Consider the following 27,687-nt stretch of genomic DNA (forward strand, 5'->3'; position numbering starts at 1 on the left):
GATTTTACTTGTGGTTAAATGTAAATATGAAGGTTTACCTATAACCTGTTATGGCTTTGATGCAGTATAAAGGTTAGAGAGCTTAGAGATGAGGTTTTGGTTAGGCTATCCAAATGAATGACAGTCAATGTAGTGTTCTATTAGGAATAGCTACGTAAAACCAGTGTGTTTGTGTGTCAGAGTTGTGGTGAAGCACTCGTATACAGTCACGCAAATGTGAGTCAGTGTGGATGCAGCGGTCTTACCCAGCAGAAGAAGCTTGAGCTCCCGTCTTGAATCTCTCTTGTCTCGCCGGATTTGTTTCTCGATCTCAGCGTTGATTCGTTTGGACTCCTTCGCCTCCTCACTCAGGCAACAAGCCATCATGGAGTCTAAAGTCATCACCACATGAGCTATAAAGCCCGTGAGACAAGGGGCGCCGGGCTACACCTCACACAAACGTATCAATTAAATAAGAAAACACTTAAGAGTTACGTCCAGACGCCTGTTAATCGAGTCCACTGGAGAATACGGCCGTTCCACGTCGAGGGTGAAACAGTATCAAATATTTGGCAGCTTAGACAACGTCTAAATCATCAGGCTACGGGGTCTGACAGCTGATCACAGAAGATTTGCAACACAACATGGCCATAAACATCTACGATATTTAAATACGGTGCAAATCACCATTTTATTTGCAGCACCTTACAAAGAGGCTGATATTACTTTGTGAGCTAAACGCAGCTAATGTTGCAAACAGGCTACCATGACAATAATGTATTTTTCCCCCTTCCCCGTGTAACTACAACACTTAACGACAACACGGTTAAGAATTTAGGAATACAAACTTCGGCCCCAGAGACAGTGGGACACAGTTGGCTGCCACTGCCACATTTGTACAAACACTGCGCTGGTTGCCCGGCCGAGCACAAACCTAGCCGCCCCGAAAGCAAAGCCTTACGCCCGCGCAGTGACAATGAGCGCCCGTCAAACTGCCCATCCACTGTACAAACACAAGGGCGAACTCCAACGTCTACAAATAGCCTGCCGAATAAGAACACGACTAAAACTACCACAGGACAGCGGCGTTTGGAGCTGGTGTCCTCTCACAGACCGCGGCTCCAGTAACCAGGATAGCTAAATGGACAGGCTAATTGTTACTCGGCTAGGTTAGCTCAGCTAGCCATCCCTGAATTTGCAACAGACTCGCTTTAAAACAGCAACGCTCGGGTTGGCAGAGGACCTCCGGCAAAAATTAATGGAGTTTCGCCCGAAACGGTTCACCTGGACTCGACTCGTAAACGCGAAAACGCCTTACTGGCAGTCATATCTAAGTCCGTGCATTTGACGGTTCTTGGTGATTTTTCCTGGTGGTTGGTGATCACTCCTCGTCACCCATTCCTAAACCCCGGTGTGGCGCTGCTGCTTCTGCTCCTGCTGCTGGTGACGTAGTTCGGGATATGGTTGATTGACGGAGGCAAATCGAATGAAATCAGAGCTTGTGGGCGTTGGAGGCGTGTCTTTGCTGAATGATTAACCTGTCATGTTTGGTTGAGCGGAAGGCTTCCTCTTGGAGGCGTGTCGGCGAGAAGCGGCTGACATTCGACTGGATGGACCACGCCCATCTCCTGTCAAAGAGCTGCATATGTTCACAATTGACTTAAACTGGATTAATTTATGTCAACATCACTCTGAAATATCAGCTATTAAAACAACATTTTTGAAAATTAAAATAAAAAAAAAAAATGACAAATACCCCGTGTGTGTCAATGTTATTGTATGTTTTGTACTGTTCGCACATGTCAATTAAAAAAAGTATCATACAAAACACATCATCAGTGATTCAGTAACAACTTGTTTAAGCTACTTTATTACATTGTTGTGTAGTCAACGGTTTAAGTTAGTCATTTGAATATTTGTTCATAATTAAATGCGTAAAATTATGGTCAAAATGTCAAAATGATACTTAAAGGTCCACTGTGTAACATTTAGCAGGGCTACATTTGTATGTGTGTAATAAAAAATAAAAAACATTTTTGTTTTTTATGGCTTATGAATATTTGTACTTGCTTTATGGAGGCAGCCATCTTATGCTGTCATGATGCTACATCAGCCCAAAAGGAACATCCAGAGTGTTCTGTTCTGCAATCTCATACATTACACACTGTATCTGGAAGTGAAAGTACTTTATTATCAGTAAAATGCTGAAGTGTAGTAAAGAAAGAAAGAACACCATATTATAGTCTACGATATTATCAGTTAGATACATTTTAGATAAATATTAGTTTATATATCAGTTTAGATTTATGTCAATCCAACAAGGTGATAGTAGTTTGAGGTGTCAGATAATTTATTTTTTTTTGAATGACTTTATGTACTTTTAAGAAGTCAAATGTAAAAGCAGTAACACATGAATGAAATAATGCGTCAAATGTATCCTGACGTAACATTGCACTAGACTTTACTTATTTATTTCCCTCTGTTCCAGCAGAGTTCACTGGAGCAGGAAGATGATGGTGACAGAAGGAAACAGTAAACTATTTCTTAGGCGCGTACTTTCATTTCATAGAAACTTGAAACTAAAATAAGTTACTCTGTGTAAGGTCTTTTCTATTGGAATGAGCTTGCACACAATGTTGTTGAGCCAAGTGACATCTTGTGGACACAGGATGCAGTTGCATGAGTAAGGTTCCATTTTGGAGAACTGTGGCAACAAGCATAAAGTCTTGTATAAAAGGGATCTTACCAGAAAATTACTTTGGTAAACGTTGAAGTCACGTTTTTTAAATCCAATCCAATCTAATGCAACTTTATTAATAAAGCACTTTAAAAACAACAACAGCTGAAACAAAGTGCTGTACATCAGAGATAAACAAATAAAACATACAAACGTGTGACCTAATAGACCAAAGAACAAACAATAAAACAACAAAAAATATTGTAAAAATAAGATTACTGAAGTACAACTCTTAAAGTAGATGACATTTACTGTACCTAAGTATCAAAAGTGATTTTCTGAATAAAATGTCCTTAAGTTTTAGAAGTAAAAGTAATAGTAACCATAGTATCTCAGTTGTCTTTCAACTGGAAGGTTGCGGGTTCAATTCCTGGCTCTGCTAGTCTATATGTGTCCATGTTGAAGCATGTGAATGGGTGAATGGCAAAACTGTAGTGTTAAGCAGCTCATTAAGACAAGAAAAGCTCTATATAAATACAGACCATTACCAACTCTTCTTCTGATTTATTTGGTAGTAACGAGTATGAAAGATAGTTAGAGGAAATGTAGTGGAGTAAAAGCAACAGTTGCTAGAAATATAAATAACAAAGTAAAGTACAGATATGTGAATGTATGTACACTCGTAGAAATCAAAGTGCTAAGTAGAACCATATAAGGTTCTTCGGCTTGTCGTCATAGAACCCTTTTTGGCTCCAGGTAGAACCTTTTTTATAAAGGTTCCAGGTGGAACCCAAAACCCTTTATTCAGGAAAGGGGTTTTAAATGGTTCTCTGGATCAAAATAGTACCAAGAACCCTTGAAAAACCCTTTCTTTTTTTTCAGGGTTTTTCAGAAGCAAGTTGTTCCAGGTAGAACCTCAGCCTTTGTAGAAGAACCCCTTTGGAACTCTTATTTCTAAGAGTGTATTACAACACTGGTGATAACTTTGTGTCCTTTAATCTGAACCAAATGCTCGTCCAAAAAGATGCGATCCCAATTTTATAAAATACATGCGTTGAGGCTCAAATCACATTCAAATGATGATAAACTGTGGCAGTCTTGAGTTTGATCTCCTGAAGACACACAACATAACTCTAAAGAACAAAGTGATTCAGGTGTCAACACAGTATGGTATGTTTGGTATGATCAAGAAAATCTTTAGTCGTGACTCATGAGATTACAGCCTGACCTGCCTGCCCACAGCTCACCAGGCTGCTGATCATACCAAGAGACTCCACCCACCGCAGGAGTGACTAACTGTGGTAAACGTCCACTAAACACCAAAGACGAAAACTCATCATGGCCTTCTTACATTTTGCATTTTTCACTTTACTTTTTAAGATGAGGATATGACATATTTCACACGTCATTCAAAGGGTCAGAGGGCAAAAGAGGAGGCGCTTGAGCGCCACCTGGGGTTGTGCACATCCATGTTCACAGGGTGTGACGCCTGTTGTCAGATTAATTATTGATCATCCTGTTTCCCATACCAGCCGCAGCAGGGGACAAAGTCTCTTCACTCTCTTCTCCCGTGGTCTCTGTGCCGCTGTGGCTACGAGCAGCAGGATTTTTTATCAGAAGGTGACTCGACTGTGTATGTACATGATTGGAAATGCTGATTTACCTCTGCTCTCTCTGGTGAAACACTATGACCAACTTACTGTAAACAGAAAGATGTTGTCACCACTGTTATGGGCAGTGATGATACAATAAAGATAAACCTATAATGTTCAGTTACACTCGGTCCACACCCAGCCATTTTTTGCAAGATTCCTCACTACACTCTGCCACCACACTGTCTTTGTATATCTATCTATCTATCTATCTATCTATCTATCTATCTATCTATCTATCTATCTATCTATCTATCTATCTATCTATCTATCTATCTATCTATCTATCTGTTATTCTTGTCATAATGAGGATTTCATAAAATAACATTGGAGACGCATACATTCAGAGGTGATAGGATGTGTGCTGCCGCTCATCTTGGGAGACTTGTTTACCTAAATGTAAGTCAAATATCACGCAAACAGGTTGGTGCAGCTGTTCCTTTTAAGGATTCACATCCACTTCCAGTCCCTTGGACAGCCTTCTTAACTTCTTAACTAGAACCAGTTAATAACCACTCTATAATCTAACCCTTTACTAGTACATCAAAAATCAATGTTTATGCCAGAAAACGTCACAAATACAACTAACACACGCATGTGTATGAAAGTTGTGATGACTTTCATACACATAATGCATTCCTGACCCCTTGCCCTATAATCACACAGATCTCAACTCTATGTCCAACCCTAACCCTGATTCTAACCCTAACTCTATAAGCACTGACACCATGAGTCCTGGGTTAACCCTGAAAAAGACGTTTGTGTTTTTAAGGACCAAGCAGTTATTTCCCTGGTTTTTTTTTTATTATTAAACTGTTACATACTTCATGGACTGTTCCAGAAAGTCCACGGAGACCTCTTTTTGCTCTGTCACCTAACTTTGTTACCATGACAACGCAGAGTGGGCGATCTCACTATCGAGAGACCAGGAAACCCTGGACAAACCGGTTCTGCTGGCTGAGACAAAAGCTTGACATCCAAACAGCAGCAGAGGAGAAGGAGTGACTAAATACCTGCTGGAAAACCAGATCACCTGCTGCTCTGTATGACATTCGACATTTTTCCCATGAGAGAATGACTTTCCCTCATTGTTGGGTGCACTTTTTTTTGTAATATTAACACATCTGTCATGGAAAATAAAATAAAACAACAAATATGACATCTTAATCAAAACTTAATAGACTCAAATTTGTATATTTGCCTCAGAAAACACCCTTCAAAGTTTCACACTTGGACTCCTGAGTGATTTCACTCGACTCTCCCACGCAGACGAAACTTTATCCGCATCTCAGCGCAGCGCACTCATTCATAAACCGACCTGTCAGACTAGACGACACACAGCTGACTTCCGGCTTTAGCCTTTCAAAATAAGTCACAGGGGTTACGACCAGACCTTGATAAATAATTCAACTCTGAAGTCAACATTTTGTTCAGAGATTATCTCAGTATTAAAAAAAATAAATGTATGAAAAATGTAATGACAAACTTATTTTTGACATCAATTCAATTGATCATGTGACACTTCTTTTTTTTTTTGCTTCTTTAACCCACATGACTGTATTTTTTTCAACATTTCAACAACATTCAAAACCACAGTACCCATCCACTTTTGATGCATTTACATCATTGTGCATTCATGCATTCAACAAACTGCTTGAGTCATGGAGCGGCTAATCTACTCTGAAGTCATGTCACTGGGGTGTGGTCAGAATCACCAGTGAATCATAGACGTGCAGAGCAGAGCTGTGACGCTCTGCACTCTATGGAATGCAATTGTTCAACATGATGCATCTTTCCCAGTGCATCCCATAAGAAGATTCACCAGGTGTGATTTGGTCTAACTTTGCAGATAGTTAGACAGATAGTGTTGTGATTAAATGGTGGTGGTGATTTAAAAGTAAACTGAGATTATAGTATTCGACACAGGTAGAACCTCTAGCTGTTGATCTTTACAACAAACCCATGATTGGAAACCTGGGGGTGATAATGGACTCTGATTTTAGGTGTTATAACAACATCTTCTTTCTTTCTTTCAACTAAGGAAAATAACCAAGGTTAAATTGATTCTGCCGAGGCACGGCCTTGAGAAACCCATACATGTCTTCACAACTACTCGACTGGTTTAATGTACCTTCATGTTGGCTTTTCCAGAATGCTGCAGCATGCCTTTTGACTAGAACTCAGAAAAATGAATATATTTCTCCCGCCACTGGCTTCCAGTTGATCCCAGCTCAGGATCAATTTTAAGTTATTATTGTTGTTGTAAAAGTGTCTTAATGGACTTCAGCTTCACACTTACACTTCACACATAGTAATAACAGAGAAACACCATATTTCTGTGCAACAAGGTGGAGCGTAACTATTTTATACTACTGTTGCACATTCTAAATATGTAAGAATGTGGCCAAAAACGGTTACTACATTCAAATTCAAAATACCGAGGTCTTTTAGGTTTCGCTTTCTGACGTAACTGGCAACCCGTGGTTGCTCGGCAGTTGAGACTCTACCGACTGCAATGATTGGTACACGGCGGTAGGTGGCGCCACATGCCAAAACATGATTTCAAAACACAAACATGATTTGCAGTCTGCAAAATGTTTTTTTTAATGCAAATATTTTGGCTGTACTGTTGTTGTTGGTGAGTTCAGTATGTTTTATGAACATTATTCCTGAGTCTCTGTGACATATTAGGAGGATTTTATGGCCAGGTGATTTAGATTTATTGCATAATGCACCTTTAAATTGTAACATAGAATATAATATGATCATTACAAATGTGTTCAGTATTACAGAACTATTTGCTCTTTCACATAATGTCCCCATGGCAAATTATCAGTATTTAAAAATGGTTTGTTCATTTAAAAAAAAAAAACATAAAATAAACATAAACATGCAATATGGCACAGTATGTTCAGAGGTAATAAGACACTTTAGGTAAAAGGTGATATTAATGGCAGATTTTTGCTTTGGGGCAAAATTATAAGAAAATATAAAGAAACCAGTAAAATGTAGTTTTAAGCATTCCCTTAAAGCTAAATATTAAAAACTTTTGGGATACTACATACATATACATATGTATGTATGTATATATGTATATATATATATATATATATATATATGTGTGTGTGTGTGTGTGTAGATATACACATATATATATATATATATATATATATATATATATGTGTATATCTACACAGTACATACATACATATACATACAAACATATATATACGGTGAAAAGATTTCTCAAAAATCAATGAAGTTACTCCCATTCTCAATCAAAGTGTGGTCCAGTTGTCACCACCTAAAATAGCAACATTGTGCTCTTATTTTACACGAGCAACGTCTGACTTCCGGCGCCCGCGCGGTATTTTGCCGCTCTCTTACCGCATGCGTAGCCGTGAGCGCATTCCGGTTACAGTGCGCTCACTGCGGACCACAGAGGCTGCGCATTCCTCTGTAGGCGCGGTGGACTTTCCCCGCTCGGTTGACAGTGGACAGGATTTTGTTTTATTCTCTTTTGTAAACGTCTTATTGACGTTGGATCAAACCGCGTGTGTCAGTGTGGGTCAGGGACGATGCTGGTGCGCCTCAGACGCTGCGGACACGAGACACGCTGAGAAATGGACCGCGACATCAAGCAATTAGAGTCTGAACCTGCTCGTTAACAGGGAGGGAGACAGACCGACTCCAGGTACGGAGCTTGTATTGTTTTCACTTTAGAACTCTCAAAAAGTAAACAAAAAGAAAAGAAAAGGAAGATTATAATTACTTAAGCAGATGATGAAAGTTTAAAAGGCAGTGAAGTGTGAGCGTACTTTTAAAGCTGAGCACTGACGTGTTGACGCAGGCAGTGATTATGTTTGTAGCCTCAAAGAAAACTTCCTGGGACCAGGTGTTATAACAAACTACAGGCCAACGAATGGGCACAGCACGGCGGCTTGATAGAGCGTTTATTGTCGGTGCTTATCGTTAGAGCGCGGATCATTCATTAACTGTCTCATTGCAGTTGTTTTGGCCATGGCCGGCTGCTGGCAGTGGTGCCGCCGCACCTGCATGTGCTGCCTGTCCGAGGAGGAGAAGAGGACCATCGCTGTGGACAAGGCCATTAAGCAGGAGCTCAAGCAGCAGAAGAAGAAGGAGAAGAGGGAAATTAAAATCCTCCTGCTGGGTAAGTGGACACACACACACGCACACGCACACACACGCACACACACACACACACACACACACACACACACCCTTACCCTAACCTTAATCATCACAACAGGTTAGGGATAATGTGTTTAACTATTGAACAACCCTCTTCTCTTTGGGCTTCCCTTCATCATGGCAATATTTTATCTGGTCAGAGCTCAACTTAACTTAACTTAACTTAACTTAACTTAACCTAACCATCTTACCTATTAAAGCACTTTGGTCAACCCTGGTTGTTTATAAACGTGCTATAGAAATAAAGACACCTCGTGGAGACGAGTTCCCATAAAGTTAAAGGGCCTTTTCAGGGTTAAGACTGGGGCTAAGGCTAAGTGCCTACCCTTAAACTTAAACTCCACCTTACAATTAAAAAAAAAACCTTAACCAGTTCCTCAGAAATGAGGTTCTGCCTCATAGCTAAAAGCAGTAAAGTGTTCCCAGGCCCCTTACCCTATAATCTTAATAATCCTAGCTACATGTCTTAGCCCAGTTCTAACCATTTAAAAAAAAAACCTTACAACTAACCCTTAAAAAGCACACACGCACAATACCGATGGCATTAATTGCACAAATTAAAGAAATAAAATTGACTTATGGAACACCCTGTATACAAATAAAAACTGCCAGGCTTGTTTCATAGCCCGCAGTCAAGTGAGAAAACAATGTAAGGTATGTGTCACCATCAGTAAGTATTTAAAGAATGGTCTCGATCTGGGGTTGGTTATACCTGAAAAACCACAGGGAGCATCGTCCAGAAATCTTCAGGTCTACTTCACAGCTGCTTTGAGGACCTGAGTGGCAGCAAGTGTGGCTTTCTTTGTTTAATGTTTCTTATTTACCAGTTTACTTTCCCAGAGTTGTCACAGTAACTGAGAAGGCATAGACAAATACAGTTAAGTAAAGCAAATGTTTCCATTTTGTCTTTCAAGGCAATAGAAATCAAATCTATTAGGAAACTTGGAGGACAAATAAAAAGATTTGTAAAGTTTTTCAATACTGACATGTACTAAGAGTAGTAGAAGTAGTAATACCTATATAAAAATAAGAATTTAATAGTTTTAATACACAAAACTACGTCTCAGAATGGAACTGTGAAAGTCACAACACAATTTATTTTACCCTTTTACCTTTTATAAAACTAACAACACTTTAAAATAAATAAATAAATAAATAACATTCTTGATATGACAATTGCATCTGGGGTTTTCCACAGTTGTGCAACCTTGCCAAATGCACCTGAAAACATGAATTAATAAATTAAGCTGGGGCACTATTTTATGAGGTAAATTGTAAAAATTAATGTTTGCTCATTTATTAACACATTAAAAGGATAATGATTCAAACAAATCATCATGATGGGCCTACCACTGATAAACAACTTCTTGGGGGGGGGGGGGGGGGTGGACCCATTAATGATACAGTAAATAATAATAGTGAATCTGTATGCTGTCTTATTTCCTCTGCAGAATTACTGAAAACAAATGTTTGTGAACAGGAAAAATACAGTGAATGGTAACGGTTGATTGGTTGGGGGCACAGATTACGTTTATGAGACACAGATTATGTTATTCCTTAAAGTAGGTGGGAAATGAGTCTACAGTTGGACAGGATTTAAGAAGCAAGGGGGTAATGGAATAATTCACATTCAACGTTGAAGAGACACATCTCGACAACCAAGGTGTTGCAGCTTGTTTCTGGGTCAAGATGATAAATGTCCCATGAAGGTTTTCCACACTGGATCAGCTGGATTAATAACCTTTTTAATGACAACTAGTATATACAGTAAGGGACCTGGATATTTCTTTTATGGTCTGGCACAGGGCTTGTCCATATATTCTTGAGTCTCTGAGTGGTGGATTTTTACAGTAAAAAAAAGCCCCTGAAGCCAATCTCCACTGGGTGGAAGAGTTGCTCTCCAGCCTTTTATGTTGTGCCTCAGATGCCAGTATCATTCACATCATCATCAGCATCATCCCAGGTTCTATAGTGTAAATAACACACAGTCTGTTTTACCAGAGTACTCTGTCTTTTGTCCCCGTTTCCTTACTAAGACACAAGGTGTCTGTTCTAGTGGTAGTTTTTTCTGTTAGCATAGCAGTACTTGGTTATGTCTGAGCCTGCGTTGGAAGACACTATAAACAATAAACAGCAAGACTTTATATGAAAATGAGCAAATATGTAACATTTTTAAATCAAGCAAACATAATATGTTGAAAAATTTTTTTCCTCATATCTGTAATCCAAGCACAATTACAGTGCAGAAAAAGCATGTATGTGTTACATATAACACATACATACAATATTGTCTAGTTCAACAGTATCTAATAGACGCTGTAAACACTCTTCATGTTGACTTATTTGAATTGAGCTTCATCATTAATCTTCCCTGTTTAATCAGATGAAACTAAGCACCATTGTGTTTTCATTAACCTATAAGTCACACGGGGAGTGGGACTGTCATGCGCCACCACCACGTTTCTATAGTAGCCCAAAATTGACAAACCAAAGTGTCACTGTGGGTTATACCACATTTTAGAAGGGTTAGTTAGGGTTAGTTTAGTGGTTAGAAATCTTGCTTGTGCAGCAAGAAGACCAGGGTGTGAGACCCAGTCAGAACAAGGGCCTTTCTGCATGGAGTTTAGATGTTCTCCCTGTGTGTGTGGGGGTTTTCTCCGGGTTCTCCTGCTTCCTCCCACAGTCCAAAAGATTTGGGGATTAAGTGAATTGGTCATCCTAAATTGACCTTAGGTGTGAGAGTGGGTGGTTGTTTGTCTCTATGTTGGCCCTGTGATGGACTGGTTATCTGCCAGGGTGTACCCCACCTATCGCCTTATGTCAGCTGAGATTGGCACAGCTCCCCCTCTGACCCTCATGTGGAGCATAAAGTGGTAGAAAATGGATGGATGGGTGGGTGGAAGGGTATTAAATTAGTTGTAACTCGCAAGTTTGCCACTTTATGCCTCTAAACCCTACAAACAGTCACTTCAGTAAAAGTTGTTGCAAAGTCTGTCATGGTGCTAATTGCTAAAGCTGCTAATTGCTTGTTGCTAAATTAGCTTCTCTGCCATGGAGTACGTGGCTGAACAGCCTCTGTGGCATCATTGTATGTTTTTGACTTTTATAATATTGAGCTCCAGGTGTCACATGACTCACTGGGTTTGGCAGCCATGTTGGCAGGAAATGTTTTCAAGCCATCAGCGTCTTGGATGTATTATATGAACTGGATAGAGCACCGCCCCCTCTGCCTTGAAGACAATTTTTACATGGTGGCCACTGTGGGTACTGCAACAGAAAACCCCATGGAGCCCAAAAGCAATTTTCCCATTGACCGCAATAGTAAAAGAGACGCCTGTAAAAGTGTCCACAGGACACCTCGAAACATGGACATGGGCTTTTATAGAACTTTATATGGTAGTGACACTACTGTGCATGCTCTATTGGCCCCATAACCCGGAAATAAACGCGGAAGTCAAAAACTTTTTTGGCATATGCGCTGGGTGAGCAGCTTCATAGGAATGAATGGAAATGAAGGGACGGAGGTCTATCCAGTTCATATAATACATCCATGATCAGCGTTCACTGTGCGCTTTAACCATATACCTGCTGAGAGATTCTAAAATCAAAAAATTACAGAAATGCGGGGGTTGATTTAACGGCTGAGATGTGGCATTACAAGTTGCAGATCATGAATAAAAGATGTGGGCTGAATGTGTTCTCACCTGTTCTCACACACCCTGAGAACATCCTGATTAAACAAATTGAGAACCTGCTGAAAAAATGCTGTGCTGCTCACCTGCCTGCCTGTATTTTTGAAACTTAATATTCTCCCCATGTGTTGGCACAGGGACCGGGGAGAGTGGCAAAACAACTTTCATCCGACAGATGAAGATCATTCATGGGCGAGGGTTTTCTGAAGAGGAGAGGAAAACCTTTGCCAAATGTATCTTTCAGAACATCCTCTCGGCCATCAAGGCCATGACCGGAGCCATGACCATGCTCAGAATCCCCTACTCCAACCCAGAGAATGAGGTACAACTGGCACAAACTCATGCACGTATACTCAGACCTTCACCAGCACAATGACCAATGGACACACCCAGTCACACATTAACACTGTCTCAGGAGCACAGATGTCAGGACCGGTGTGTCGAGATAACTGCAAGATAACGCAGCTTAAATTAATGCTGACATTGAAGGAAACGCACAAATCAAACTAGCACAAAAACACACTCACTCTTGCAGTATTACAATTCATACATTAAAGGTGCATTATGTAATAAATCTAAAGCAACTGGCCATAAAATCCTCCTAATATGTCACAGAGACTCAGGAATAATGTTCATATAACAAACTGAACTCACCAACAACAACAGTACAGCCAAAATATTTGCATTAAAAAAAAAATCTTTTACAGACTGCAAATCATGTTTATGTTTTGAAATCATGTTTTGGCATGTGGCGCCACCTACCGCCGTCTACCAATCATTGCAGTTGGTAGAGTCTCAGCTGCCAAGCAACCACGGGTTGCCAGTTACGTCAGAAAACAAAACCTAAAAGACCTCGGTATTTTGAATTTGAATGTAGTAACTGTTTTTGGCCACATTCATCATTCATATGGCACCTTTAACTGTATATTATATCTTGGTTTAATGTTATTTCATTGTCACATTCACTTGAGTGTCTTTATATGTGGACATCCTCTAATAATTTTCTTTTTTTTACTGCCTTTCAGATGTTTGCTAAATGGCTGCAGGACGTAAACACAGTTCAGGTCAGCCAGTTGGAACGGGGCTATGTTGAGGCGATCCGCCGCCTATGGGCAGACCCGGGCATCCGCGTCTGCTACAGCCGCCGCTGTGAATACCAACTACTGGACTCCACAGAGTAGTGAGTAGCTGTTCTTCGTAGCTACAGTCCAAGCTCATTACACTGCACCACGCCCTGGTTTAGGGTTAGTGCTGGGAATCTGAGGAGGGTCACGTGATGTTGGTGAAAGTTACCAAAGGCGATATCGCGTTACAGAAATCTGTCATAGGCAGCAAGCACCGCATCACAGTGAGTGATCAAACAGCAAAAATCATATAATACTGTCTTTTTAGCTACTGCACACTTTAAAAACAAGCCCTACCTATTGATCTAATTGTTTATTTATGTATTATGGCTATAGATCAGTCTGTACTATGTACTTGTGACTGGACGGATGGATGTTTTGTCTGTTAAATCAGTCAATTCACTTATAATTTCAGCTTGAATTCACAAGTTGTTCACAAATGACTCAAAATTCAATAACAACATCTCCCTGTGGAAACAGTGTCCCTGTCACTTTGGGTTATGCACTGTGAAGAGTTCCTATAGGAAACGATTTGATTGGTTTTATAAAAAAAACATAAATAAACAATCAAGCAAAGTAGTTTCACTGTTGAGGTGGGGGCTTGTCATTTAATTGGGGAAACTGTTGCGATGCGATGATGCCAAAGTTGGGATTTTTCAAACCTTTGTGAACCCATTGTCCTAAGTACACAAAGGGATGTGTCATCATTCCACTGAAATATTAAACTGGAATTAAACAACAATTGAATACCATCTAAAAAATGTTTACAGTATCATTAGAGAACATGTGGTGGTGACATAGGACTTTTGTACATAGTACATAATCTCACAAATGTAAAAGCATCAAAGAAATACTTATCAGCCCGAGTTTACTGTTTCTCATTCAGCATGTTGTTATATTGACATCAAGCGAACACAGTCTTATTTAGGCAAAGACGTTCTGTCAATTGCCTAAATAAGAACAACTATTTTCAAATGCTCATAAACAAAGGATGTTGATGAAGATCGGTTGCATTTATATTGACCTTTTTTAATATTTTTTTAATCCCTTTCAAAACAATATTGCCACATCATAGTCTCCTGCCTTAACGTGTTATTTTGTGCTCTGACCAGTGGAGGGAGCTGATTCTTTGCTGGCGAATTGCTTTAATAACGTTTTAGTCATTAAGGAAAACAGAGACAAAGTCATACAAGAGTGGCTTCATCAACCATCGACCAGAAATGAAATGATAACCCCACAGAGCGACACACAGTTCCCGTCAGACTACAAAGGCCAAACACAGAGTCAATGTGAGGCTCACGCTCAAAGTGTCTGATGTAACAGAGAACAAAGCCTGGCCTCAGCCTTCCTCTGTTTTCTCTCTTTTCTATTGCTGTTCTGTGTTTACCCTGCAGTTCAGTCATCATGGTGTGCACGCGATAAGAGATGGCCAGTCAACATTAGCTAATGACACCTTGTATCAACACCCGCCATAAAGCCATAATCTGTACACGTCCCCTCCTTCTTGTATTTTTAATGACTTTTTTTTTACCGTCAGTAATTCGTATACTCCATCACACTTCAGTGTGTTTTCCGTCAGTGAGGCTGGATGTGATGTAAAAATAGGGGGGAAGGCGTTTTACTCACCCTTAGCCTCAGTGACACTAGTCAGCACTGCTGTAAAATGTGCTTATCATTTCCCACCATCCTCTCTTTCAGCTACATGAATGATCTGGAGCGAATCTCGGGCCAGGACTACATCCCCACAGAGCAGGATGTGCTACGAGTTCGATTCCCCACCACGGGCATACATGACTACGCCTTCAACATCAAGACCATCACACTCAGGTGGCCCGTCCTCAGATTACAACCTCTTTTGTAAAACAATAAAGGCAAAAAAATAAAGGCAAACCAAACAAACACAAAACAAAACACAACCCCATACCTTTGACTCCTACAAAGGCTTTGTCTGTTGATGTCTCTTATTAGGATCACATTTCCAGCTGCCTCCATACAGAGCTCCTACTGGGGAGTGAAGTCTGTACATTTTTAGTTTTGACCATTGTTTCTGCCTTCGACCAGAGGGGGCTCTGACAGAGCTCAGCAGACAAAGACCAAAGTTCACTCACAGTAGAAGGGACATTGTGTCACGATGTGAAATGACACCTATTCTTACAGTAAATCACCAGGTAGATCCCAGAATCCAAACAGACAAAAGCATTGAGCTTCAGTTATTGTTGAATATTTGAAAGACATGGAACTAAAGTAACACTTTTCTGTTGCTTTAGTTAAAATCCTATTATTTGAACCTGTAGTGAACTTAAAAGTGATCTTTAAAAGTCAATTTAGGAAGATAATTGGTAGAAATCGAATGCAGTACACATAACTGTGTTTCTATTAGTGAATCATTACTTTAGAATAAGATGTGTGTGGTTTTTGATGCCTTACAATAAGCAAGGGCTTATTGCATGGACTTTGCATGTTCTCCCTGTGTGTGTACATGGGTTTTTCTCCAGGATTCCTCCCACAGAGGTTAATAGGACACTCTAAACTGCCCGTACTGTGTGAGTGTGACAGTGGATGGTTGTTTGTCTCTGTGTGGTCCTGTGATGGACTGGCCATTCGCCCTATGTCAGCTGGGATTAGCTCCAGCAGCCCCCACGACCCTCATGTGCAGGACAAAGCGGGAGACAGTGGATTAGATGTCATAAAGCAAGGTTCTTGTTTTAGGTTCCTACATTAGTCGGAACGGACAAATCAGTCAGTGTGCATTTCGAGTGAGAAGAGGGAGGAAAAGGCAGGGATAATGGGAGCGTTTAAGTGAGGGAGTCAGTCCATTAGATGTCACTATTTCTTATATAGTGAAGCTGTAAATATCCCAGGTCAGTGCAGTACATATAGAAAGCACCTGAATAAGAATATTAATTTATGTACTGTATAACACAGCATAAACAACAGGTACAACATTGAATACTATGTGGAAAGATTCATTGATGAAGTATATTAAACAGAAAAAAGATTGTTACTAACTGTTGCTCTACTGTGATCCCTGACAGGATCGTGGACGTGGGCGGTCAGAAGTCAGAGCGTCGGAAGTGGATCCACTGCTTTGAATATGTAACGTCCCTCATCTTCCTGGCCTCCCTCAGCGAATACGACCAAGTCCTGGAGGAGAGAGAGACCATAGTAAGAACATGTGTGTGTGTGTGTGTCTTGTTTGATCTTTACTTTGAGAGTGCCGATGGAGAAGTATTAAGAAGGCCAGAAAGAGTTGCACTGTGACTTTGTTGATATAGTAAAAGCTTATGATCGGGTGCCAAGAGAGGAGCTGTGGTGTTGTATGAGGAAGTTGGGCGTGGCAAAGAATTATGTATGAGGACAGTGAGACAGCGGTGAGGTGAGGTGTGCAGTGGGAGTGACAAATGGGTTCAAGGTGAAGGTGGGATTACACCAGGGATCAGCTCTGAGCTTGTTTTCTTGCAAAGGCGATGGACAGGTTGTCATATGAGGACAGGCAGAAATCTCTGTGGACTATGTTTTTTGCAGATGATATTGTAATTTGTAGTGAGAGTAGGGGACCGGTGGAAGAAAGCCTGGAGAGGTGGAAGTATGCACTGGAGAGAAGAGGAATGATAGTTAGTAGAAGAAAGACAGAATATCTGTGTGTGAATGACAGTTAGGCAGTTAGTACAGTGAAGATACAAGGAGGTAGCAAAAGTGGATGAGTTTAAATACCTGGGGTGCACAATAGAGGTGAAGCAGAGAGTACAGGCCTGGGTGGAGTGGGTGGAGATGAGTGTTGGGTCATGTGTGATAGAAGGATAGCAGCAAAAGTGGAAGAGGAGGTCTACAAGACAGTAGAGATAGTGTCTGAAAGACAGGAGGTGAAGCAGACAACAGCTGAAGATGCTGAGATTTTTGTTGGGAGAGACCAGGACAGACTTAGAAATGAGCATATTTGAGGGACAGCTCGGGCTGAAAGGTTTGGAAATAAAGTTGGCAAGCTCAAAAGGCAAGGTTGAGGTGGATACTATCTATCTATCTATCTATCTATCTATCTATCTATCTATCTATCTATCTATCTATCTATCTATCTATCTATCTATCTATCTATCTATCTATCTATCTACTTACCCACCTACCTACCTCATCATCAGTCATTTCATTTCTCCACCAGCAGGTCTCACCCTTGTACAAGAAAACATATCTCTCCCTCCTTCTCCCCCCCAACACACACACTCCACACATCCACAGCCGTCCTTCTCCATCTGTCCACTTCTTCCCTTCTATCCTGTCACAAAGCTGTTCATTCTATCATGTTTCCATGATAGAATGTTTCCATACATTGTACCACTGTCATTATTGTTATTATAACAATAATAATAATAATAATAATAATAATAATAATAATAATAATAATAATAATAATAATGTAATACTATTATTACCTTGCCTGTAATATATCACAGTGAGTTCTGCGCGTCTTTTAACCCCAAGTGGTTTTTCCCTTTTTTTCTACCTTTTTTTTTTGGTTGGGCGTGGGGGGGGGGGGTTTATCTCATGTACTTCACCTCACCAAGACAAAGAAAAAATTTATTTGATTGAATGTGATTAACCTCCACTGTGGCCTAAATGCCTAACACCCCCTCTTCCCATATAAGGAACCACTTCCTTCCTCCCCCCATGCGTCATCCTCAAGTATCTGAATCTTCAAAGCCCTCCCAGAGATCTCCTGTTTTTCACTCACTTGAAGTTAATTTCAATCACTCGAAACCCAACATCAAAACTTCAGAACAATACCGATGCTGTTTCTCTTTCTTTAGAACCGAATGCAGGAGAGTCTGGCTCTGTTCTACACCACCATCCATTCCCCTTGGTTCCGAAACACCTCCATTATCCTCTTCCTCAACAAGACTGACATCCTGGCTGACAAAATCCAGACCTCTGACCTGAAAAAATACTTCCCCAGCTTCCCAGGTAAGCTGTTAGTTTTAGTTCAAAGTGAAGTTCAACAGAAGCGGTCGTGTCAGTTAAATGAACTACGTGTAAATCAATTAGCTTATTAGCCTGGTAAAAATAAAATAAAATGTGATGTGGAGTTTTACTGTTTTTATTGTGAAAATAGCTGAAAGATCTGTGTGTTTTAGGGAACATATGATAGACATTTATTTTATAGACACTTAAAGGTGCGATATGTAAGAATGTGACCAAAAACGGTTACTACATTCAAATCCAAAATACCGAGGTCTTATAGGTATCGTTTTCTGACATAACTGGCAACCTGTGGTTGCTCGGGAGCTGAGACTTTACTGACTGCAATGGTTGGTAGACGGCGGTAGGTGGTGCCACATGCCAAAACATGATTTCAAAACATAAACATGATTTGCAGTCTGCAAAATATTTTTTTTAATGCAAATATTTTGTCTGTACTGTTGTTGTTGGTGAGTTCAGTTTGTTATATGAACATTATTCCTGAGTCTCTGTGACATATTAGGAGGATTATTATGGCCAGTTGCTTTAGATTTATTACATAATCAAAATTTGTTTCCACCACGAGTTCAAACGCCAAGCAAGTTTTAAACTTTAGTGAATTTCAAAGTAGGGGATAAAACAAGAACAAACAACACCACGAACAAGAAACACGTCATAGAATCATTTGGCTGTGATGTTGATGCTGTAAACATGCATCTCATTACATCCGAAAACATCTGATGCAAATAATGTTTCCGGACTGTTGAGTGATTTCTGGTGCCGCCTAAACTGGAAAGGTCCTCGTGATGTCAGCAAAGCCAGAAAAGCAATCACATTTTTAATCATTATTTGTTTGTTTTGTTGTTTGTTGATCTTCGGCTTTCCTTCTTCTTTACTTCACTTCGTACACTCGCACACAAATGAGCGACTTCCAGGTACTTGGTTGCACTTATGGACTGATGTGGCTGCAGCGTGTAGCGTCTGTGTTGAGCGGTACCCAAACAGTGCCCACCCTCCACACCCTCCACCTCGCCTTCTCTCGCTCTGTTGCCCACGGCAACCACAGACAGACACTGTGCTTCCTAAAAGCTTGCTCCTGCTGCAAAACCCCAGGTGTACATGTGTGAGGTGTGAGTGAATATTACTGTGTGTGTGTGTGTGCTTTGCCCACTGTGTTTCACCATTAGCTTTAGCAGCGCATAATAATGACTCACACAGGGTCAAGCTCATTGATGTCAATTTAACCCTCACGCAAACTGTGAGCTGCTCCAAACACGCGCTGCTGTTTGCTGCTACTACAGCCACAGATGAAGGCTACGGGTGTCAATATGATGAGTCAATTAAATGATGAGTCACAGGATTCTACAATTTGAGCACAAATTCCCGTCATTGCTTCCAGCAAATCAAGTGAAGGATCTGTTTTTAATTAGTATGACTGACATTTACAACTAACATTTACATGCGCAGATTATTTTGTCCTTAAAATAGTCATTTGTTTTGACAGGATGTTTTATATGACTACCACTCCAGTGACTAAAAAACATTTTGAGAATTAAACTACAAAACAGCAACCAATTCTGAACCCTTTAAAGGCGAACGTATCACTGACAACATGTTTGCACAAGCACACTTTGTATTACTGGAGTTATGCAACATTTTGTGCTATCTGAAAACTCCCAATGGTTTCCGAGAAGTTGCACTTCAAAGCCAACATGTGGTTATTGTGGTAATTTCACTCGCGCTGTTTCAGGAAGTCAGAGAATCAGCGTCTTTGTCGCCAGAGAGGAGCGAGCGGGAAGAACACCTGGACATAGTTTCCATTTTTTGGCCTCTTTGCACATTTGAGACACAAAGAAACATTAAGAGAATCTGTTGTTCGTGTACAACTGCGTTCGTGTTTTTCTAAATTAACCTTTTTGTTTTTCTTCATTTCAAATTGTTAAAACAGTTTTTTAACTAGATATTGGACGTTATTCTGGAAAAAATGGGCAAAAGCACTTAGTTACAGGACAGTCTTTGGTCCTTTAACGGTTAAATAAGCAAAAAAAAGACAAAGGGTTAGTGTTACAGGGTTAAAATCTAAAGCAGCTGGACATAAAATCCTCCTAATATGTCACGGAGACTCAGGAATAATGTTCATATAACAAACTGACACAAACAACATTACAGACAAAATATTTGCATTCAAAAAAATATTTAACAGACTGCAAATCATGTTTATGTTTTGAAATCATGTTTTGGCATGTGGCGCCACCTACCGCCATCTACCAATCATTGCAGTCGGTAGAGTCTCAGCTGCCGAGCAACCACGGGTTGCCAGTTACGTCAGAAAACGAAACCTAAAAGACCTCGGTATTTTGAATTTGAATGTAGTAACCGTTTTTGGCCACATTCTTACGTTTGGCATCTTTAAAATTATAATCCAGGAAGCTGGACCCAGCATGTTCTTGGTGTTTACCCTTTAAATAAATGACTGAATTATTAACTGATTGAATCTCAAAGTATATTTTGTGAATCATCTTATCAAATGATAGACAATAGTTGATATTAATCTTAGTTTTTTTTAGTTTTTTTTTTTTAGCATTTTACACTTTAATTGTTAAAAATGTATTAATCAAAGATAGTTTAGAATAAAGGAGTGTGTAAATAATTATTAGATGCAATGGTAATAATTTGGAAGTCCTTCCATAATACACTTTTGGCTTCTACAAGAGCCGAGGGGGCCAATTGGCTTATAATCTGTCTCAGAATGTGGCAGCGATGTTGCTCGGAGTCATGAGAGGAGATGAAAGCCAGAAGTATGTTAATGAGACTATAATCTAAGATGCGGACGAGTCTTCTCGACTGAAGTTAACCCAAAATAGCCACTTAACCAAATCTGTATTTGCCTTTCTGTCCAACCCCTCGTCTCCTCCTCATCTCTGCAACAGGTAAGAGGCAAGATCCCGAGGATGCCAAGAACTTCATCCGCAAGATGTACGAGCAGAACGCCATCAACCACGACAAGAAGGACGAGTGGAAGACTCTTTACCCGCACTTCACCTGTGCTACAGACACCGACAACATCCGCAAGGTCTTCAGCGACGTCAAGGACACTGTGCTGCTCAAGTCTCTCATTGACTATGGAGTCATGTGAACTTTTACTCCGTGGAGGAAAACAGAGGGGAAACACTTGGATTCTTGTCTCCGTCTGCTATTTACTTGGAGGAGTGAAAAGCTCTGATGAAGGTCCAAGATGTCACATTAAGATTCTTCCTGAAGCCTGAACAATCGTGTCTGCTCCTCCTCCTCCTCCTCTTCTCCGTCATCAGGTCTTGATGGTGAAGCAGGTGGAGAAAAGATTGTACTTCTCCCTCGCCTCCACCACAATCACTGCACGCTCTCCTTTTTCCTCTCCAGGAGAAAACACGAATGAACATTTCCGGAGAACTTAACACATGTAGAGGCATAAGCAGCGTGAGTTATGTCTGTTGATCAGGGAGTGAGGAACCAGGAATCACCCTCACTCCCCTCAGACAACAGCTTTTTCCTGCATTTTGATTATGATTTTTTTTTTTGAAGAATAAGAAGTGTTTGAGTCCTGTAGTGACTGAGCTGATCCACAATTGGAGCAGGAGCAAAGATGCTACGAAGTGTTGTGCTGCCATTTTACAGTAAGAGCAATGACTTTTACGAGTGGAGAAAGGACCATGCATGGGAGCGCTGCACATATTTAATTACATATTTGCACACGTCAACAAAACACACACACAAAAAGGCTTCCATTACTCCCCTGTGTAAGGTAATGCACGACAGTGACTGCACTCTTTATAATGAGACACCCAATTTCCTTTATTGTCTTCTTGATTATAGTTATCGCTCACATTGGCTGTACTTCCTGCAAATATTATTTGTGTTTAATACGATAACATTTTACGTGCATGGTTTCTGCCAGCGGTTACGTGTGGATCGTCATGTGCTACGCCCACAGGTGGAGTCTCTCTGTGAACATCCTTACCTTTATTCTTGTGGTTAGCAATGGTGGCTCATAGTCTTGCTTCAAGTCCTGGTTCAGATTGGGTTTTTCCTGTGTGGCGTTTACATGTTCTCCCTGTGTTTGGGGGCAGATACACAGATTAAAGTTTGGTTCACTGGAGACGACGTCCATACTCTTTTTGTTTTAATTTGAACAAAGTGTCTTCAGATCAAAACGATCCGCGTCTAGACGAGTATTTCAGCTCCTTATCAGAAGTAATCTGCGTCCATACTAACTCCATACTAAAAAACACCAATGACATGACAGGTACACTTCTTATGCACACACTAGGTGTAAACAGGAAGCAGATCCTCTCCTCTGCAGTTGTCTGCCTAGTTTTGGAAAGTACGACTAATAAGAAATAACAGTGGTGAACTGAAAGTAAGTGTTAAAGAAGCTATGGAAGACCAAACCTGACGTAATTATAAATAAATAAATAAATGCACAATTAAATACAGGAATTAATACATCAATAAATGCATACATAAATAAATAAATACATGCTTTACATTTATTTCTACATTTCTGTTCCCCTCCATTTATTTATTTATTTATTATTACCTCAGGCTTGGTCCTCCATATTTTACAGCTGACAGTTGCGCCAAGGCCAATGAGAACCAGTGTGGGTTCTGGTTCTGGGTCTGAGTTTCCAAAGTTCTCCGTTTCTGCCTGTCCAGATGGACGGAAACCCATCTCCACTTCCACTTGAAAAATAAAAATGTATATAAGTAAGTCCTTATGAGATTATCATGAGATGTTAAGCCATAATTATGAGACACTAAGTCATAATTACCAGATAGTAAGTCATAATTATGAGATACTAAGTCGTAAATACGAGATACTAAGTCATCATTTCGACATAGCTTCTCATTATTATGTTATAGCATCTCATAATTATGGTATATTATCTTAAAATTATAACTTAGTATAAAATTACATACAATTCTGACTTGGTTATGCATTCTTTTTTTTCTTTCCTATTGTGGAAGAAACAGTTGAAAACACAGGCCTGGAGTTTTACAAACACTTTTGTCAACGTAGTCTAAATTGTGAACACACACACACGCACGCACGCACACACACACACAAGCCTCAGAGATGAAATGGTAAAGACGGTAAAGATCATGGACGAATGCTGTGACCGTGTAAAAGTTTTTACAACATAACAACCAGTTAGCGTACATGTGGACAGGCCGCAGACTCTGTGAGCTCAGATGGAAAAACGAAAAAGCAAGTCAGTAATCAAAACAGAAATGACATAGATGAGAAAATTAGTGCAGTTAAGTAGTTAATCATCCCAGTAATATATTGTTGAATGAATGAACGATTAGCATGTCTTAGACATTGATGGTTGAAGCGCACTGTGGAGGCAAATACGAGGTCTGTGATTTGGTTGCATCCGTTCTGCTGAAATGCTGCTTGATGCTTTTGTATGTTTTTTAAAGGTTTAAAGCAAAACTCAACAGTTGTTCATCATTATCTCAGCGGTAGAACATGGACATGTTCCAGAGCAATGGAAAAAAAAGGGGAAAAACAATACTTTTCATTTCTTTTTGTGTTACATATTTTTGATGCAAATTGGATCACAAACCCACAGAAAATTATAACTCAGCTTTATGTCACTTTAAATCAGTCATTGTTTTGGTTTCACGACATCAGCTCAAAAGGCACCGTCTGAGACTTTTGTGTTTCCAGTCAAACTCCAACCTGTTTGCAGCTGTCACTAGTGCTGCTGCTGCTGCGTCCATCTGTTTTTAAATCACGTCTTGTGTGCAGTGTGGGAATGTTGCAGAGTGAGATGCGAGAGACTTGATCTCAATCTCTCAGTTCATCAGAAAAACAGCTTGTCATCGATTCTGAAATGTGACCGTGCTCCTTTTAAGTTTCTACACAGCATCAAAAACCAGCAGCAGCTTAATAGTAGGAACTTCTGCGACGGTCACAGTCGCAGGTGTGTGTCCTTCTCCATCTGTGGACAGTGAATACACACTTCTTGAAATCAATATCATGAATTCAAGCACAAATCACATTGGGTGTTTTAAAAAAGGTCACGAGAGAAAAGCAAAAACTGTGAGAATAACAGCTCTATTCATGCTTCGTGTTCAATCAACAATGATGGGGGGAAACTATCCGACAGGTGCTCTGTTCTGCTGGGGAAAGGGTAAAGAATATTAATATGAGGTAGCAGTGAGATCTCCTTGTGTGTCCTATTTATATCAGAGTGTGGAGAGGGACATTTTTAACTGATCAGAAAGCGTGAGTTGCGCCATTGTGTGCGTCACTGAGTGTCAAGTACGTGGAAACCAACAATGAAATGGAGTAAATGAACTGACCTCGATGGGAAGCTAATATTAGTTCACACTGTGCCTGTCATGTGGTTTTCTCTGCTGTATTTTATTTTATGCTTTTCCTTTTTTAATGTTTTGATCTCTACATTTGCTACTTGATGTGTTCAAACACACACGGTAGCTCCATTGTTGAATCATAACAATGACACTTTATAACATGAATGTATCATTTAACTGTACATTTATTGATGACTACTATACTTTCGGTTGATTTATAACTGCTGTATTTGTAATATTGTTTGCCAACAGCCTTTACACTGTGACTAGAGAATGCATTTACAAGTGAACCTGTTGTTTTTGCATTGGGAGTTCTCCTCTCATTTGGTGACAGTGGGTCATTTTTGTTTGTAGACTCCGGTGACGGCAGTGGACAAATATGTCTTTTTTCTAGGTAACATTAAAAACTTTGAACATTGCCTCTTGTTTTGTTTTTCCTGGCAAATATTCCATAGTCTCACCCTGACATCACAGTGTTGCAATCACACACTTGATGCGACAGTTACAGCTTTACAGTAACATGGCAGCTATGTATAAAGCCGGGATGTGTATTTTAAAATGACTTTAATGATATAAAAAAATAGACATATTTAGGACTATTAGGGCCAAACTGAAGAGAATAAAATAATATTATGAGATTCTTTTTTTATCATTATCTATCTCATTATCTAATTATTATTAAATAGCAACAGAATGCAGATGTAACCAGTGCCTGCAGCCATTTCTTCCTCCACAAAAGAGATGATTTTCTCCCAAGTCTGTGTTTGTGATTCTTTGCTCCAGACTCATTATGCTAAAGATAATGTGGTGCTGATGTGCCAAAAATATTAAATATTTCTTTATCTGTGAAGATCAAATCAAAATGTAACTTCACAAAATGCTCCCCGTTGCTCATCTTGACACAGGTTGCAGCTGATCCTCTGAGACTTCGCTTGAATAATAATTACGACTTTATTCTCGCACAATTAAGACTTTATTCTCTGACTTTAAAAAAAACATTTAAAAATTCTGCAGGTTGGCCATAATAATCCATCGTACATGTTGTCTGATATATACCATACTGTATATTAAAATGAATGAGCAATCATTCAAGGTAATCAGTCTGTAATATTGGCAAACATAAATGCTGATAATATAAGTAGTTCATTCATTAATTTAGTTTCTACCAATTTATCCTCCACATGAGGGTCATAGAAAAGCTGGAGCCAATCCCAGGTGACACAGAGCAAAAGGCAGGGTCCACCCTGGACAGGTCGCCTATCCATCACAGGGTCAACACACACACACGTACAACCATTCACTCTCATGTCCACCTCTACGGTCAGTTTAGAGTGTCCAGTTCACCCCCCCCCCCCCGTGCAGCAGCTACATTACAGGCTGGCTCCATGCCATATTTACATAACATTATGCAAATAGAGAGACATCTTTCTCTCTCTCACACACACACACACACACACACACACACACACACACACACACACACACACACACACACACACACACACACACACACACACACACACACACACACACACACACACACACTACTACTACTACTGACCTTTACCTAACCTTGACATTTACCTAACCATACAAAATGTCCTCGCCTTAAAATGAAATGTCATTTACATTATAGGGACTTGCTTTTTGTGCCACTTAGGAAGACAAGTCCACATATTGTGACTGTGGAAACAGATTAAGGTACACACAACATGAGTAAGACTTGGCACAAACACACGCAGGTTTGTGCAGCTATTCTTCTTAGGACACTGCATTGACTTCCATTCATTTGAACGGCCTAATGAAAGTGTCATCCCTAACTTTAACCCTTAGAACACAGAGCATTGAGGCTGCTTTTTTTCCATTACAATGTTAAAATATATTTACAGAGGTGATAAGAATGTGCAGTATAAAGAGTATAATATCCTTTTTGTCAGCACAACATAGGCAATCTGATGAAAAATAATACTGTATATATTTTTTTTCATTTTCACCAACTATATAAACACACCTGAGCAAAAAGTACTAAAAACTTTTTAAATCGTATATTGAATTTGTGAAATTTGTAAAATATGTCAAAGTTCATTTGGGTAATTTTTTAAAGAAAAAAAGGGTCTATTTTGTAACTTTTGCACAATTATCACTATGTTTTAACTTTTAACTTAACTATGACACAAAAACACATGAGATAAGCCTGAAAATGTGACCTATAAACACACACCCCAGGATGTCCATATAAGGAGTTGTGTATTCATCTTACCAAGGATGCACTTGCGGCACTGATTTGTGCCGTGTGAGTACTAAGGGTTAACTATAAGCAGTTAATGTCTAAACCTAAAACTTAAACACAATTTAAATCTTAGCCCTAAACATAACCAGTTCCTCAGAAATGAGGTTCTGCCTCATTAGGACTAGGTTTTGATTTCCATGAGCACTACGGGTACTGACATAGTCCGTGTGTATGCCAGAAAATACAACACACACACACTTGAGAAGCACTCATACTGCTTTAACAGCCCTGGTGTGTGTGTGTGTGTGTGTGTGTGTGTGTGTGTGTGTGTGTGTGTGTGTGTGTGTGTGTGTGTGTGTGTGTGTGTGTGTGTGTGTGTGTGTGTGTGGCACCCTGTCCTTCTGTGGGAGGACAGGGTGCCATGTTAGCGTGGTCTCATCACTCAACTCCTGAAGCCCATTCCGCCTTTCATCACCTGTGCTGCCAGTTTCACCCTGTAACTCATCTCACCATCACTGATAAAAGCAAAACGCTGCCATTTACCTCTGACATGAAAATAAGAAAGAATCTCCATTCATGTCAATGGTTACCCCCATTTACTTTGTAGGCACACAAATAAACATGCTAACTCGGGTTGTTGCATCACTTTTGTGTAACAGGTCATCAACCGTAAGTTAAACAAGAAGTGTAATTTATGTTTCTATAGCTGACAGAAGCAGAGGTGGAGGCTTTAATGTATGCAGTTTATGCAGTGTGATGTAGTGAGGAGTGGCCTGACCTCTACATTAGTGAAACCAAACAGCCTCGGATG

At 40.0% G+C, this 27,687-nt stretch overlaps 2 protein-coding genes across 4 annotated transcripts in view; one reads left to right on the top strand and one right to left on the bottom strand.

Moving 5' to 3' along the window:
- Positions 1-381, bottom strand: part of LOC310925830 (guanine nucleotide-binding protein G(q) subunit alpha-like) — a gene marked incomplete at its 5' end in the record, with an annotated part of 33,355 nt that extends 32,974 nt beyond the window's left edge. For all 3 annotated transcript variants that reach the window (XM_083887854.1, XM_083887855.1, XM_083887853.1), the window contains one exon: positions 246-381. In XM_083887854.1, coding sequence (XP_083743980.1) covers positions 246-381 — 136 coding nt within the window. The remainder of the gene's footprint in view (positions 1-245) is intronic.
- A 7,941-nt stretch (positions 382-8,322) lies between these two features.
- Positions 8,323-21,422, top strand: LOC310925475 (guanine nucleotide-binding protein subunit alpha-14-like; the record flags this gene model as incomplete). Its single annotated transcript, XM_083887440.1, has 7 exons — positions 8,323-8,479; positions 12,350-12,534; positions 13,238-13,392; positions 15,035-15,163; positions 16,372-16,501; positions 18,139-18,292; positions 21,217-21,422. The coding sequence occupies exons 1-7, from the start codon at positions 8,329-8,331 to the stop codon at positions 21,420-21,422; spliced, it is 1,110 nt and encodes a 369-aa protein (XP_083743566.1). The 5' UTR covers positions 8,323-8,328.
- Between the last annotated feature and the right edge of the window lie 6,265 nt (positions 21,423-27,687).

Source organism: Microchirus variegatus, assembly GCF_963457635.1.
Source record: "Microchirus variegatus genome assembly, chromosome: 4".
NCBI lineage: Eukaryota > Metazoa > Chordata > Actinopteri > Pleuronectiformes > Soleidae > Microchirus > Microchirus variegatus.